General features: G+C 35.5%; 1 protein-coding gene across 1 annotated transcript in view; it reads right to left on the bottom strand.

The window, feature by feature from the left end:
* Positions 1-5156: 5156 nt before the first annotated feature.
* BRIP1 (BRCA1 interacting helicase 1) overlaps positions 5157-18305 on the bottom strand; it is a 194077-nt gene continuing 180928 nt past the window's right edge. The window contains exons 18-20 of the mRNA XM_061142691.1: positions 13109-13191; positions 8358-8585; positions 5157-6819 (exon numbers count right to left, since the gene is read on the bottom strand). Of these exons, the coding sequence (XP_060998674.1) occupies positions 6185-6819; positions 8358-8585; positions 13109-13191 (946 nt within the window). The 3' untranslated portion in view covers positions 5157-6184. The remainder of the gene's footprint in view (positions 6820-8357; positions 8586-13108; positions 13192-18305) is intronic.

Raw genomic sequence — 18305 nt, 5'->3', positions numbered from 1 at the left:
ACAAATTTGGAAAGAAAAGGGTCACTAGAGTCTAGAAATTAGTCAAATGAAATAAGCATTTATGAGAGCCAAGTAGCATATATAAAGTCCTAACAGAAATACACAATTAATCGAATGTATCAATTAATTCAGTCAGTAAATACAATGTTGGGAGTACAGCAATAAACAACACAGACCACCCCCTGCCCCCAAGAGAACTCCCTGCCCTACGAATCTTGCATAGAATGTCCTCAGTGCAACTTACAGATTTCAGTGTTCTATTGATGACTTTTTTTTTTTTAACACTGAAACGTGCATATATTTTAAGATATAAAAATGAAATGGAAAAAATGGAAAATACGATTTCACAATACTTAAGTCTTGCTAGTCAAAGAATAACCACATAGAATCTTTAACGAAGCTCAATTGTGCCTTTCAGCACTTGGACCAAATTCTAATAGGTTTATTAGTCCTTTCGAAAGTGCAATTTCAGGATACTGAGGTAACCGTTATACTATTGTTGAAGTTTCCTAACAACTACTACTTGGACAGTGGTTCAAAATTTATAAAGTACTTTCACATATTGCATATCATCTCATTTAATCACCACAATACTTTTCTTAGGTAGATATTACTCACTTTTTTCACTCCCAGAAAATGAAGCTGAGGCTCAATGAGTTAAAATTATATGACCAAGGCCACTCAGTAGGGCCAAAACTCAAACTCATACTTTTGACTCCAAATTGTTACCTTTTCCTTGTCTGACATTAAAAGAAAAGCTTTTATGTATCTGATACCCATGTTTGATCTATATTTTTTATGAAATTATTAACATTTAAAGGTGAAAATACAGAAGTTCAGAGAAGGTAAATAACTTGTTCAAAGTAAGTCAGCAGATGAAAGGAATATGTTTCCATGTCTAATGGTAACACCCATGTATATTGCCGATCAACTTTAAAGACTGAAATACAGGAATATTAATACATCAATCCATCTTACTGTAATTTAGGTAAGCCCATACTAAGGATGGGGCTTCCTTGGTGGCTCAGATGGTAAAGAAAACACCTGCAATGTGGGAGACCTGGGCTTGATCACTGGGTCGGGAAGATCCCCTGGAGAAGAGCATGGCAACTCACTCCAGTATTCTTGCCTGGAGAAACCCCACGGACAGAGGAGCCTGGTGGGCTATAGTCCATGGGGTCGCCGAGAGTCAGACACGACTGAGCAACTAAGCACAGTCCAGCACATACTAAGGATGGCACAAAGTGTTTTTTTAATATTTCCTACTGCCTTCTGCCTTAGGTAATAGTTCAACTTCACAAGCAATAAAATCCTGAGTGGCAAGGTGAATTACTTGGGTACTTTTACAACAGATACAATAAAAGAGATCAATGTTTGAAAGAATAGTTAGTATTTAAATAGGAATATCATAACACTGAAAAAAAGGGAAAGTCTGAAAATGTACCAAGATAATACTTGATCCAAAATAATAACAATCAGTATTTAACATATCTCTAAATCTTTTCAACTATATATGTATCATATATAAAAGATGATGGCATCTAACTTAGTTTACATAAATGACATGGTACTGGTACAATTAGTACTTTGTAATAGCAAGGAGACGAAACATTTTGAATTTAGCTTTGTAAATACTGACATAAAATAATTTAATGTAAATTGATGACATTTTTGGGACAAGCACAAGAGAATCAAAATCACAAAAGTTGCTTTTAAAAGGAGGACCAAAATAAAAAAATAAAGTTTTAAAGTGTACTAAAATACCTACCTCTTTGTGCCTTGTTAACAAATATTCCTTTTAATCAGAATTTACTGTTAGATTTTCAAAGGTTAAATTTATGGGAACAGTAAGTTTCATATAATTTTTGTTTTCCTTGCAATATGTTGAAACTTGTTTATTACAGAGTGGAATTTGGTATAAGATGGGTTGTTTTGGATCTTGTCCAGTTTAGTTACTGGACAATGAAGTTACTTACTTCATTATAAGATGGTTTCACCAATAAGGTGATCCACTGGCTCAGATCACATGGATATTATAACAAGGCCCCATTGTAAAGTACAGGAAGCCAGGTAGCTAATGGTCTATCAAATGAACCTTAAGAAACAAAATGCTTTTTTTTTAGTAGACATGAAAATCATTTAAGCCTAGAAAAATCATAAGCCTAGGTCATCTATTTAAATTTCCATTTCCTGAAGTGATGTCTTTATGTTTAATTGCTACATAGCTACTTTATATTAGTTTTAGCTTTCTTAGACATTCGCTGCCTGATGTGGTCTAAATTTATTTTTTATTATGAAATAGTTCAGTTTTAATACTGCCTTTCTATTTACAAAAAATTGACTGCATTTGTCTATGGAAATAGACAAGAATCTACCACAAATTCCTAAGGATTAAACTAAAATCTTGTGCAGCATGCTGATAAATCTGAGGCTAAAAAGATCACGAGCAAGAACTGTGTAGTAAGCAACTATCCAAAAAATGTCATCAGAGATTAAATGACAATAACCAATCTTCCAAGTGATTTTACAAGAGGCATTTCGATTTCATGAAGTTTTATAAGCAATTCCAAAGAATTAAGTAGCGTGAATGTGTTTAACTATAGGAACATAGCACAAGGTCATATTGTAGAAACACAACATGGAAAAGCCTTCAAAAAATTAATGCCTTAAATAGAAAGAAGACAAGAAAGAATAAAGCACAAAGTCTTACGTGAACTTGGAAAACAGTATCAAATTAAAAACCATGTAATAATTAAATGCACAGTAGTAGCATAAAGAATTATCATTAATTTCTAACATAATTATTAAAAGTTTCAAATGATTCATGTAAATATTGAAAATCATGAAACATCTGCTCTTTACAATGTACCTTTCTTCCATGAATCAAGCCCTTTCTCCAACTGGTCATTTTGCTGATTTGTGGCCTGTATGCTCTATGTATTTTTAGTCCTTAAATAAATTATTAGATAATTATCTAATTTGTATTGAATGGGTAAGGCAAATTACATGATGAAAAAACTTCTGTCTTAAATATCTCAAAAAGCCTTAAAAAATAAACTAGCCAAATGACTTCTCCTTATTACTATATAAAGATCTGTTTAGTCAAAGCTATGGTTTTTCCAGTAGTTACATATGGATGTGAGAGTTGGACCATAAAGAAAGCTGAGCACCAAAGAATTGATGCTCTTGAACTGTGGTGCTGGAGAAGACTCTTGAGAGTCCCTTGGACTGCAAGGAGATCCAACCAGTCCATCCTGAAGGAAATCAGTCGTGAAGATTCATCGGTGGCCAATACTTTGGCCACCTGATGCGAAGAACTGATTCACTGGAAAAGACCCTGATGCTGGGAAAGATTGAACGCAGGAAGAGAAGGGAACGACAGAGGATGAGATGGTTAGATGGCATCACCGACTTGAGGAACGTGAGTTGGTGATGGACAGGGAGGCCTGGCGTGCTGCAGTCCATGGGGTTGCAAAGAGAGTTAGACACAACTGAGCGACAGAACTGAGCTACTATACAATTATTCTTCATTGTCAGTTTATCACCTATCTATCTATCTATCATCATTAGGGAAGACTCCATATAAAGCAAGAGTGTGCTCCACATATATGATTGATTTACCAAGTAATAACTGAGGATTTGCCAAAAGTCAGATACTCTTTTAAATGCTTTTATATGTTTTAACTTGAACTTTCTAAAATCTCTCTTTAAAAAGTATTTTATCACTAATGAAAATGTCCTACCTCATACTCCTTATAAAGACCTAGTACTTTACTTCTTGCAAAACCATCCTAGTCAAAGCTGTGATCTGAGGAGAAGATATACCTGTTTCAACTGTGGAATCATTATACAAAATTTTTGAAACACCACTTGGGATTACTATAAGCTTGTGCCACATCTCTATGTACATTCTCAGTAACTGAAATTTTTAGCCTTGGAGAAAATTAGATTTTGGCAAGAATTATATCTAGGGAAAGGAATGGTATTTTGAGATTGAGTTGGATAATAACACTGGTGGCTCAGATGGTAAAGAATCTGCCTGCAATGCAGGTGACCTGGGTTTGATCCCTGGGTTGGGAAGATTCCCTGGAGAAGGGAATGGCTACCCACTCTAGTGTTTTTGCCTGGAGAATTCCATGGGCAGAGGGGCCTGGTGGGCCACAGGCCATGGGGTCACAAAGAGTCAGACACGACTGAGTGACTAACACCTTCACTTTCTTTCCTTTGGATAATCACACTAAAAAATGCTAAATGCTGTACTTGGTTCTTCTCCAGTAGTTTACCAATTCTTCTAAAGACAATTTTAAGCATTCAGGAATATTTTAATCGTAGCAATGTTAAAATATTTTCCTTCCTAAGTTATTATGCACATATTCATACAATTATTCATGTTATTTTTATACAAATGGTTTGCTTTAAGCATTTTGCAACAAAGCAAATGAAAATTGATTCAGAATAAAATATCAACATATACTCCTTTAAATTATGGATTTTTAAGGTTGAAAGGGATTTGCATGATTTTATAGTATCAAACTACACTTTTCACAGATGAAACTAATTCCCCAAAGGGCATGACTTGGCAAATTTTAGTGGCAGAGCCAAGAATGGAGCCCAAGTCTCTTGCCTTCCACCTGGCACTTTTCCTACTATCACCCTACCCTTTATCTGTGGATTAAAAACTACGCGAAAGAGGACAAATGATTTCACCCATTCAAAACAATTTAGAAATTACCTTCTAATCCAGTGTTTGAAACTTTTTACTGATCACCTGAGAAAAAAATCTAATATTAGATGGGACTGAATATATCCCAATCTACAGATATGATCTTTAACTGGTAAATTATCCATTTAAATTTCTTTGAATTATGCTCAGAGTTGTAACATCCAATGCTATAGAAACAATTAAGCTGTATTCAATCTAAATGCCATTGAAATGAAAGTAAATATATTCATATAAAATAAATCACTGTCCCAAATAAAAAGATACCTGACTTCAGAGAATTTTGACTTGAAAATAATGAAACACATTCACAACTTGAACAACTCATAATATTTCAATTCAAATCACTCACAAGAAGCCTAAATGTCTACTGAATAACAGATGTTTCTTGGAAAAGATTGGTCAATGTATTTTTGGAATGATGTCAGAGAAAAGCTTCTTTTATAACCATTTTTAATCAGAAGTACAGCTTCATTCATAAAAACACAGAGTCAAAATCTACAGAAAGGCTTATTACTGAGATACCACAGAACATTTTTCAGCTACTGTTACATGTTTGGGTTTACTTATTAAATTTATATTTGAACTTTCCTATCTTGGCTGCATAATTGAAACCTTTCAGCTAGAAAAGATCACATTTTCCACAATGGTAATGAAGCTAAACAATCAGAATTGAAAATTTGGAGTCCTTAATTTGGTATCTTATGATTTTATATAAATTTGTTTAAAACATGCTTGATTTAGGTTTAACGAACAAAAAACAATTTCAATTAGAAATGCACGTAGTTTTCTTAATTCTTAATTACTTATAATTAGGCAGCTTAATATAGGAATATACTTTTCAAGAAGACTGTGACTTCTAAAAAAAAAATCTCAGACTGATCTGAGGTAAAATCTAGAGAAACATGATCCATGGGTGACTGGATTAGATTGCTATTAACTTTTACATATCAGTATGAAAACAAATGGATGAAGAGGACTATAAAAACAAATATTCATGTGAAATTTAAAGTGCACTAGGAAACTACATATCTTCCAAACTGATTAATTCAATATAGCATTTAGCAGAGGAAAACTTCTTGAAGGAAAATATCTTTTAAGAAAAAATTTATTAAAACTCAAGAGTAGTAAAACTTGCATTTTTAACCATAATATAGTCTTTGGATTAAAGTGAAAAATATATCTCAAACTAAAAAAGTCCCCCAAAACCATGCTACTTATCCAATATATAAATTATCATTTACAATATAGTTGAATATACGCATGAGGGTATGTTTTTATAGCTTGACAGTTAAGTATTATTACCTAACACCAGGGAACACATCTTTATTTTTGGAAGGAGACTGTTTAAAGTTCTTTATATCCATTTCCTGAGTATTGTCCCAGTTCCAGTTCATTTATGAGTTGTTTTTACATTACTACCAAGGTCATCAACTTTACTTTCTTAAATAGGCATGAGTCTTTTCAACTTTGGTCCTCAGCTTCCATTTCTCCAACTGAATCCACTCCCTTTGTAGTTTTAATTTTAAAAAGATCTTCAATTAAAATGCAGTTTGAACTATTAGTCAATCTATTGTCTCTCTCAGCTCCAGCTAGTTCATTCTCTTCACTTGTATCTACAGGGTCATAAAGTTCAGGTGTAAAATAGATAGACTCATCTGCTTCTGTTTCAGAAGCTGTATCTGAAGCAGAAGGTTCAGCTTCTTCACTTACTACAGACAACTGAATTGCTGGATCTTCTGAATTCAGGTTAGTAGCATCAACGCTTGCAGATGGAACAATGGTTTCTGATTGAGGGCATGCTCCAAATGATGTGTCTACTGTCAGAGATGAGGACTCATATTTATCAGTGAGTGGCAAAACTGTTTCACATTTCTTTTCTGTTTTGAAAGTGGAAGAAGTAGAGGCACAGTCCTCTGATGACCTAACCACAGGGGTTCCAGTCAGAATTTTACCAGTGAGATACTGTCCCCCCAAATTACTGCCAGACCAGCTAACTCGGTCTGTTTGTTTGCTGAAGGTTGGGCTTGTGGATCTGGAAATCACAATTCTTTCTGCTCCTACTGCCTGGGCAGACTCTTCTAATAATTCTGGATCATCTACAAATATAAGAGCATAAGAGTGTTAACCTTCTGCTCCTAACATCATAATTGTTACATTAAAAGTGATTTTTGCTAGAAATACTGAAATAACTGTATAGGATACATAATTCAGAGCCCCTAACAAGCAGTAGCAGGACTTCCATTTTAGAATGTAGAGTACAACATGTTAACTCTGAAAGGAATCTTAGGTCTCCGGTGATTCCTAGCTCAAGTTATAATGCTGTCTGGTAAACTATCAAATTCCACACCAGGGACCTCAGAAGTGAACAAGAAAAGGAAGGGTAAAAAGGAAAAGAAAGAAGGCTGAGTAAAGGAGGAAAGAGGCTGTAAAAATGCCTTTAAAATCCACTAACCAGTGATTGAGAAAAACTAACCCAGATTAATTCCCTTAAGGTAGCTGACAACCAAAAAAAAAAAAGGAACCTGACAACCACAAAGACTAAGATATTTGCTTGAAGTTATAAAATTGGTTGGTAATCAGACCTGGACTAGAAACTAGGTTTCCTGATTACCAGTATAATGGCCTAGAATTCACTATAACATTTAGTTAGGATACAAGCATAGACTATAAAATAAATACTTAAAAACTGATATATTAAACAACTATTATATATTAAATAAAACAATTAAAATGATATCCAATGATCTAGAACACAGTTTAGCAAACTTTTTCTGTAACAGGCCAGACAATAAATATTTTAGACTTTGTGGGTCATATAGTATCTGTTGCAACTACTCAATTATGCTATTCTAGTGTAATATATACAACTACTTAACTCTGCTCTTGTGTACTATATGTAAGTGACTGACTGCATGCCAGTAAACTTTACGAACAAAATCAGAGAGAGGCCAAATTTGGTCCATAGGCTGTAATTTGCTAACTCCTGATATATTATACTCTATTTAAATTATATTCTAACTTTTCAAATTATATTCTAATCTAGCATATTCTGATATTTTAAAATGTTATTTTTTTATCATTTGGAATAAATGCCTTTCACGCCTCTAAATAAATAATTCATGTAAGACAAGTATCTATAAATTAGGTCAGTTTTTAATATCACCTTTAGAAAAAATTACCATTTGTACAGTTCTTTACAAAGTTGTGATATATATCATCTTATTAGATCTTTACAACCCAACCTGGAGGGACAGGTAGGCAGATATTCCTTCTCCTATTAAGACTCAAAATGTTAAGTGACTTGCTCAGAGGGTCACAGTTAGCGGCAAAGCTTCTTAGTGGAAAACCAGAAAATAAGTATAGGTCTCTGACAAAAGTTTGTTCCCATTCCAATACACTACACTATTTCATTATTTTATGATAACACCTTATATTACAAACCAACATATTTAAGGACATTAATCTGTAGCATAACAAGTATCATTTCACTGAATATAATGAGATTTCTCTACTAAATGTAAATGGGTAGAACTTTTCATACTTTTCTCCTTTTTGGAGATGATGCCTCTTGGTAAAGATGGGACTTTCATTATCATTTTAGGATATGGTAATTTTAAACACATTTTTGCTTTACCTTCCATAGCATATTCTGGTGATAAATGGCTTGCTGCTTCTAAAAAATAGGTACTATCCTTCGAACAAGCCACTCCAAGTGTAGACTCATTGTCCTGTATAGATTTTCTGTCTTCTTTGGACACAGCAACGACCTTTTGGTGCTTTTTGGAAAATTCAGCCAAGGACTCCAGTGCACTCTCAAAGGTTGAATGGTGCTGAATCAACTGTCGAACCCATTTAGAAAGTCCTAAGGCAAAAAGTAAACCCAGCAAAGAAACTTTGGTTATTCATGACGATATACTAAGAAAAACAATTAAGTAACTTCTCTGGTGAAGTAATCTACTTTGAATTTAGAGTATATAGAATGGTTCTCAACCATTTTCCTGCCTTTTTACCTTCGTAAGCACAATATGCTCTTGTATCAGTAGCATTTCTCTTTACATGCAGTGATTGTCAACTGGATGGAAGGAAGAGGCAGTAGAAGTAGAATGGAGATAGGGAAATGCATTATTCGTTAATCTGAATAACAGAGGAATAAGGCAAATTTAATTTTATCATTGTTGTTATTATTCGGTCATGAAGTTGTGTCTGACTCTTTGTGACCCCATGGACTGCAGCATCCCAGGCTTCCTTGTCCTTCACCATCACCCAGGGTTTGCTCCAACTCATGTCTATTGAGTTGGTGATGCCATCCAATCATGTCATCCTCTGTCACCCCCTTCTTCTCCTGCCCTCAATCAGGGTCTTTTCCAAAGCGTCGGTTCTTCTCATCAGGTGGCCAAAGTACTGGAGCTTCAGTTTCAGCATCAGTCCTTCCAATGAATATTCAGGGTTGACTTCCTTTAGGATTGACTCGTTTGATCTCCGTGCAGTCCAAGAAACTCTCAAGAGTCTTCTCCAGCACCACAATTCGTAGGCATCAATTCTCTGGCAATTAGCCTTTTTGATAGTCCAAGTCTCAAATTCATACATGACTACTGGAAAAACCACACCTTTGACTATATGGATCTTTGTTGGCCAAGTGATGTCTTTGCTTTTTAATAGCTGTCTAGGTTTGCCATAGTTTTCCTTCCCAGGAGCAAGTGTCTTTCATGTCGCTGGGGCTCCTATCTTTTTGCCTTATCATACTGTTCATGGGGTTCTCGCAGCAAGAATACTGGAGCGGTTTGCTCTTCCCTCCTCCGGTGCACCTACGCTGTGTCAGAACTCTCCATGTGACCCATCTGTCTTGGGTGGCCCTGCACAGCACAGCTCACAGCTTGAGTTATGCAAGCCACTTTGCTGCAACAGGCTGGGATCCATGGAGGGGAATTTTATTACAATTCCCCACAAAAACTGCCTATCTTCTATTTGCAGAGAAAATAGAAGTTGTAAACAACACAATCTCTTATTACAACTTTTAAATTTGATTCCTTGAGCAAAAATAAATTGGGAGTTTGATCCCTGGGTTGGGAAGATCCCCTGGAGAAGGGAATGACTACCCACTCCAGTATTCTTGCCTGGAGAATTCCATGGACAGAGGGGCCTGGGAGGCTACAGTCCATCTGGTTGCAAAAAGTTGGACACAACTGAGTGACTAACGCTTTCACTTTGGGCTTCCCTGGTACTCAAATGGTAAAGAATCTGCCTGCAATGCAGGAGACCCACGTTCAATCCCTGGGTGGGGAAAATTCCCTGGAGAAGGGAATGGCTACCCCCTCTGCTATTCTTGACTTCCCTGGTGACTCATATGGTAAAAGAATGTGCCTGCAATGCAGGAGAGACAGGTTTGATCCCTGGGTCAGGAAGATTTCCTGGAGAAGGGAATGGCTACCCACTCCAGTATTCTTGCCTGGAGAATTACATGAACAGGGGAACCTGGCAAGCTATAGTACTTGGGGTCAAAAAAGTTGGACACAACTGAACCACTTACCCTTTATCACTTTCACAGTCTCAAAGGGTTTTTTTTTGGGTCTCCCTTCTCCCAATTCCAAATATATTAAACTATTCTGGGTAAAAGGAATAACACCATTTTATGGGTAAATCATGTCCTATATGAATATATATATTTATTTTTAATATATAAATAATCAAGTTATAAGGGATAAGATTTGACCCTGTGACATATGAAAACTGCATAAAAATAAGCCATATTAACAGTATAAGGTGTTTTGGACAATGACCCACTTCAGAATGAAATTCAGAAATTTGGACTTTAGAAAATAAATATTCTCTGCTGATGTTACTAAAACTATAATCAGAAAAATAAATGACCCAATCAAAAAATGGGCCAAAGAACTAAACAGACATTTCTCCAAAGAAGACATACAGATGGCTAACAAACACATGAAAAGATGCTCCACATCACTCATTATCAGAGAAATGCAAATCAAAACCACAATGAGGTACCATTACACGCCAGTCAGGATGGCTGCTATCCACAAGTCTACAAGCAATAAATGCTGGAGAGGGTGTGGAGAAAAGGGAACCCTCTTACACTGTTGGTGGGAATGCAAACTAGTACAGCCGCTATGGAAAACAGTGTGGAGATTTCTTAAAAAACTGGAAATAGAACTGCCATATGACCCAGCAATACCACTCTTGGGCATACACACTGAGGAAACCAGATCTGAAAGAGACATGTGCGCCCCAATGTTCATCGCAGCACTATTTATAATAGCCAGGACATGGAAGCAACCTAGATGCCCATCAGCAGACGAATGGATAAGGAAGCTGTGGTACATATACACCATGGAATATTATTCAGCCATTAAAAAGAATTCATCTGAATCAGTTCTAATGAGATGGATGAAACTGGAGCCCATTATACAGAGTGAAGTAAGCCAGAAAGATAAAGATCATGACAGCATACTAGCACATATATATGGAATTTAGAAAGATGGTAATGATAACCCTATATGCAAAGCAGAAAAAGAGACACAGATGTACAGAACAGACTTTTGGACTCTGTGGGAGAAGGCGAGGGTGGGATGTTTCGAGAGAACAGCATGTATATTATCTATGGTGAAACAGATCACTGGCCCAGGTGGGATGCATGAGACAGGTGCTCGGGCCAGGTGTACTGGGAGGACCCAGGGGAATCGGGTGGGGGGGTGGGTGGGAGGGGGGATCGGGATGGGGAATACATGTTACTCCATGGCTGATTCATGTCAATGTATGACACAACCCACTGCAATGTTGCGAAGTAATTAGCCTCCAACTAATAAAAATAATTGGAAAAAAAAAAAAAAGAAAATAAATATTCTCTGCTGATGTTGCTAAAACTATAATCATTTTTTGGAGTAGTTTAAAAATTCATTATGGCGTTTTCAGTTGAGAGGAAGATAAGACAGGGCATCAAGCAACTTGAACAATTAGACTTTCATTACAAATACATTCCTTTAGTTTTTCTGTTTAATGAAGACTTTCTATCAATCTATTCTTATGCAAATTGAATTTAAACAAAAATTAGTCATCAAAAGGAATCTGTATGTTGTGCTATTACTGCCTACATAAGATTTCAGTCTTCTTCATGAGTCTCAGAAAAAAATAAAAATCTTACAGAAAATAATAAAAAATGTTTAATTCAAAAAAAATCTCTCAATGAATCTGAGGTAAAAATTTCAGTTCTAGATTTGAAAAGAAAAGAAATTTAAAATATGCATTTCTTTAAAGTTCTTGATTTTTGTTTGCCTGGGGAAAATAATTATACCAAATAAAAATATGAAAAGTTTTCCAATTTAAAAATTTTAGAATTATAATTATCACTTTCATTTTGACCTTTATGTGATTAAAAAAAAGCCTTTTCAGTATAAAATGTCAGTTTGCTTTTGAAAACTTGAAAGAATCTGAGCTCCACCTGCTGACTAAACATAAGCACTTAACACTTGCTTTTGGTTATGACTTGGCCTAAGCTCAATGGCTTGCTCTACAGGGAAAGAGGGGAAAAGATTAATAAAGCAGCATTTCCTGCTTCAATCCAGGTGGATATGTTTTAATATTGAATCAGATATAATGATTAGGTTCTGAAATTAAAAAAATAGAGTACATATACATAGCTAATCTGAAACAAAAAATTAGCGTCATTTCATTATATTATAGTATGGTATGAAATTTTTAGCTCTAAAGCTAGCAATAAAAATGCAAGTATTTCTAACAGTTCTTTAATAACATAGATTCCTGATATTGATTTCAAAGGGACTGTGCTACAGCTGGATGAAAACAATAGGCACACAGCATTTGTTCATTTGAGTGGGGAAAAACGGCCGTCTACTTCATCTTGCGGTATGCAGTGGTGCATTTCTTTCTTTTTAGAAGATACTAACTCTGATTAATATAAACTCTGTAACAACAGAAGCATTTCTAAACAAACAACAATAAAACTCAAATAATTCAAAATGAAAGAAGAATCCTATGCAGCCAGTGAATTGCTTGTGTGCTTAAATGTAAAAACTTAATATTTCTTGAAAAATTAATTTCTGTGGAATAGTTTTTTTCCCCCGACAATGCTAAATAAATTACTGCTATGCTATTGAATTACAACCACATTCTGATGAAACTGAAGGATCTTAATTGATTAATACTACATTAGAACTAACCAGATTCTTCTCTCTAAAGATCTTTTGTAAACATAGAGGCATTAAAAGGCTAGATTTCCAGGCAATGTGAATTTTTTCATGTTAGATCTAGTAATTCAAATTCTCTATCCAATTCTTTGTCTTTAAAAATAGAAGTCATTAAATAATAAAGCTTGCTACCAACTCTTACTCTAAGCCCAGCTGAGACTCTTACCAGATATGTATCGACTTGGGTTACTCCTGAAGCGGTCATCGACTAGAATAAGAGCCCCCCAATCATTCTTGTGTCGAATACACCTGTTAAAAAATAGGGAGAAAGTAAGATAAATACAACAGTGCAAAACAGTCAAATTTCTAATGGGACAGAGAGAAGACTGAGAAAATTAATGATGTGTCCTTTAATCAAAGTCATGATTAAGAAGATTGAGAAAATTAATGATGTGTCCTTTAATCAAAGTCATGATTAAGAAGATTGAGAAAATTAATGATGTGTCCTTTAATCAAAGTCATGATTATGAATAAGGTTTATAGAAAGTACTCACTACAATGTACCAGAGTAGGTGTATTTAAAAACACCCTACTTTTGCCAACTACTATACCCAAAAATGCTACATGCATTCCATTTCAAAAGTCAAGAAAATTATAAAAATTATTTCCTCCAAACCTTCCTTACATACACAGAATATTTTTTACCTTATACTAGCTGTAGATTTTATGTAGATAACTTTTATTCTGATTTAACAAGTTTTTATCATAAATGAGTAAGTTTGTAAAAAGTAAAAAAATTTTTGCACCAATTGATATAATCATGCAGTTGTTCTTTTTAAACTGCTAATATGGTGGATTACACTAGCAAAATGTCAGATATTGAGCTTGCCTTTCTTTCATTCCTAAAATAACCACTATGGCTATGGTGCATTATTCTTTTTATGGATTGTGAGGCTCAAATTGCTAATTGTTTTATTTTAAAAATTATTAAACATTTTAAAATTCAGTAGTTCTTTAGCACATTTACAAGGTTCTGCAACCTATAACACAATCTATTACAGAATATTTTAATCTCACCAAAAAAGAAACCCCACGCCCATTAGTCTCCCCGAATTACTCGGATTAATCCCCCTAACCCCTGACAACCAGTGATCCACTTTCTGTTCATACGCATGTGTGCGCAAAGTGGCTTCAGTCGTGTCCAACTCTCGGTGACACCATGAAGTGTAGCCCACAAAGCTCCTCTGTTCATAGTATGCTCCAGGCAAGAATACCAGAGTGGATTGCCATGCCCTCCTCCAGGGGATTTTCCTGACCCAGGGATCAAATCTGTGTCTCTTATCTCCTGCATTGGCAGGGGGGTTCTTTATCACTAGTGCCACCCTGGGAAGCCCTAGATTTATCTGTTTTGGACACTTCATAAACTAGAATCTTATAATATATGGCATTTTGTGTCTGGCTTCTCTCACTTAGCATTATGTTTTCAAGGTCCTTGTATCATATATTATTACTGAATAATAGTACATTGTATGGATATACCACAATTTGTTTATCTATACATAATGACCATTTTGCATTGTTTCTACTTCTATTATGAATAATGCTGCTATATACATTTGTGTACAAGCTTTTATGTAAATACATTTAAAAAAACTTGAGTATAAACTTAGGAATAGAATTGCTAGTTCATATGGAAACTCTGTTTAAATTGTGAGGAACTGCCACATTTTTTTTTCCAATGCACTCGCATAGTTTTACATTTCCATTAGCCATGCATGAGATTTCCAATTTCTCCATAGCTTCATTAACACTTGTTATTGTCCCTCTTTTTCAATATATTTACCTTAAAAGGTATGAAGCGGTACTTCACTCTGGTTTTGATTTACATTTCCCTAATGACTAATGAGTTTGGGTAGGCTCTGGGAGTTGGTGATGGACAGGGAGGCCTGGTGTGCTGCAGTTCATGGGATTGCAAAGAGTCGAACACAACTGAGCGACTGAACTGAACTGAGTGACTAATGATGTTGCACATCTTTTCATGTGCATACTGGTCATGTGTATATCTATTTTTTTTGAGAAATATGTATTTAAATTATTGGTCAAAACTAAAATTGCACTGTCTTTTTATTGCTGAACTCTGTAAGAGTTCTTTATATATTCTGGAACTAGATTCTGGTCAGACACATGATCTGAAATATTTTAAAAACCTTTGCCTAATCCAAGGTGAAGAAAATCTACATCTTGTTAGCCCTTGATCCATTTTGAGTTAACTTTTCTATACAGTGTGAGGTAGGGGTCTAACTTCATTCTCTTGCATTTGTTACCGTTCAGGCACTAAGTTGGTCCAACTAGTTACGACCCCATGGATGTAGCATGCCAGGCTTCCCTGTCCTTTAGTATATCCCAGAGTTTGCTCAAATTCATGCCCATTGAGTCAGAGAAGCTATCTAATAATCTTCTTCTCTGTCGCCCCCTTCTCCTCCTGTCCTCAATCTTTGCCAGCAGCAGGGTCTTTTCCAGTGAGTTTGTTCTTCCCATCAGGTGGCCCATGTATTAAAGCTTCAGCTTCAGTATCAGTCTTTCTAATGAGTATTCAGGGTGATTTCCTTTAGGGTTGACTGGTTTGATCTTGAAGCTCAAGGGACTCTCAAGAGTCTTCTCCAGCACCACAACTCAAAAGCATCAATTCTTTAGAGCTCAGCCTTCTTTATGGTCCAACTCTCATATCCATACATGACTACTGGAAAAAATGTAGTTTTGACTATATGGATTTTTGTTGGCAAAGTGATGTCTCTGCTTTTTTTTTAATTGAAGGATAATTGCTTTACAGAATTTTGCTGTTTTCTGTCAAACCTCAGCATGAATCAGCCATAAGTATACATATATCCCCTCCCTTTTGAACATCCCTCCCATCTCCCTCCCTGTCCCACCCCTCTAGGTTGATACAGAGCCCCTGTTTGAGTTTCCTGAGCCACAGAGCAAATTCCCTGTTGGCTATCTATTTTACACATGGTAATGTAAGCTTCCATGTTACTCTTTCCATACATCTCACCCTCTCATCCCCTCTCCCCATGTCCACAAGTCTATTTTCCATGTCTGTTTCCAAATTGCTGCCCTGTAAGAAAATTCTTCATTACCATTTTTCTAGATTCTGTATATATGCATTAGAATACGATATTTATCTTTCTCTTTCTGACTTACATCACTCTGTACAATGGATTCTAGGTTCATCCACCTCATTAGAACTGACTCAAAGGTGTTCCTTTTTATGGCTGAGTAATATTCCATTGTGTATATGTACAACATCTTTATCCATTCATCTGTTGATGGACATTTAGGTTGCTTCCATGTTCTAGTTATTATAAATAGTGCTGCAGTGAATAATGTGTCTTCTTCAATTTTGGTTTCCTCAGGGGATATACCTAGGAGTGGGATTGCTGGGTCATATGGTGGCTTTATTCCTAGTTTTTTAAGGAATCTCCATACCATCTTCCATAGTGGCTGTATCAATTTACATTCCCACCAAAAGTGCAAGAGCGTTCCCTTTTCTCCACACCCTCCCCAGCATTTACTGTTTGTAGACTTTTTGATGATGGCCATTCTGACTGGTGTGAGGTGATATCTCATTGTAGTTTTGATTTGCATTTCTCTAATAATGAGCGATGTTGAGCATCTTTCCACATGTTTGTTAGCCATCTGTATGTCTTCTTTGGAGAAATGTCTGTTTAGGTCTTTCCCTAACAGTCTTTTCCTTTCACTTTTTGATTGGGTTGTTTGTTTTTCTGGTATTGAGTTGTATGAGCTGCTTGTATATTTTGGAAATTAATCCTGTCAGTTGTTTCATTTGCTATTATTTTCTCCCATTCTGAGGGCTGTCTTTTCACCACGCTTACAGTTTCCTTTGCTATGCCAAAGCTTTTAAGTTTAATCAAGTCCCACTTGCTTACTTTTGTTTTTATTTCTGTTACTCTAGGAAGTGGATCATGGAGGATTTTGCTTTGATTTATGTCATCAACTGTTCTGCCTATGTTTTCCTCTAAGAAGTTTGTACTTTCTGGTCTTACATTTAGGTCTTTAATCCATTTTGAGTTTAATCTTTGTGTATGGTGTTAGGAAGTATTCTAATTTCATTCTTTTACATGTAGTTGTCCCAGTTTTTCCAACACCATTAATTGAAGATGCTGTCTTTGCCCCATTGTATATTCTTGCCTCCTTTGTCAAAAATAAGGTACCCATAGGTGCATGGGTTTATTTCTGGGCTTTCTATCTTGTTCCATTGGTCTGTATTTCTGTTTTTGTGCCAGGACCATACTGTCTTGATGACTGTAGCTTTGTAGTATAATCTGAAATCAGGAAGGTTGATTCCTCCAGCTCCATTTTTCTTTCTTAAGACTGCTTTGGCTATTTGGGGATCTTGTGTTTCCATATGAATTGTGAAATTTTTTGTTCTAGTTCTGTGAAAAATGTCATTGGTATTTTGATAGGATCACATTAAATCTGTAGACTGCATTTGGTAATAAAGTCATTTTCACAATATTGATTCTTCCTACCCAGGAACATGGAAGATCTCTCTCCATCTGTTTATGTCATCTTTGACTTCTTTCATTAGTGTCTTAAAATTTTCTGTGTACAGTTCTTTTGTCTCCTTAGGTAAGTTGTTTTCTATTTATTTAATTTCTTTTTGTTGCAATGGTGAATGGGATTGATTCCTTAATTCTTCTTTCTGATTTTTCATTGTTAGTAATATAGAAATTCAAGTGATTTCTGTGTATTGATTTTGTATCCTGCAACTTTGCTAAATTCACTGACTAGCTATAGTAATTTTCTGATTCTATCTTTAGGGTTTCCTATGTACACTATCATGTCATCTGCAAACAGTGAGAGCTTTACTTTTTCTTTTCCAATCTGGATTCCTTTTATTTTTCTTCTCTAACTGCTGTAGCTAGGACTTCCAGAACTATGTTGAATAATAGTGGTCAAGTGGACACCCTGGTCTTGTTCCTGATCTTAGAGGGAATGCTTTCAGTTTTTCACCATTGAGAATAATGTTTGCTGTAGGCTTATCATATATGGCCTTTACTATGTTGCGGTAGGTTCCTTCTGTGCCCACTTTTTGAAGAGTTTTAATCATAAATGGGTGTTAAATTTTGTCAAAGGCTTTTTCTGCATCTATTGAGATGATCATATGATTTTTATCTTTCAATTTGTTAATATGGTAAATCACATTGATTGATTTGTGAACATTGAAGAATCCTTGCATTCCTGGAATAAACCCCACTTGATCATGGTGTATGAGCTTTTTGATGTGCTGCTGAATTGTGTTTGCTAAAATTTTGTTGAGGATTTTTGCATCTATGTTTATCAGTGATACTGGCCTGTAGTTTTCTTTTTTTGTGTTGTCTTTATCTGGTTTTGGTATCAGG

Source organism: Dama dama, chromosome 5, assembly GCF_033118175.1.
Source record: "Dama dama isolate Ldn47 chromosome 5, ASM3311817v1, whole genome shotgun sequence".
Classification (NCBI taxonomy): Eukaryota; Metazoa; Chordata; class Mammalia; order Artiodactyla; family Cervidae; genus Dama; species Dama dama.
This window is presented reverse-complemented; position numbering and strand designations above follow the sequence as displayed.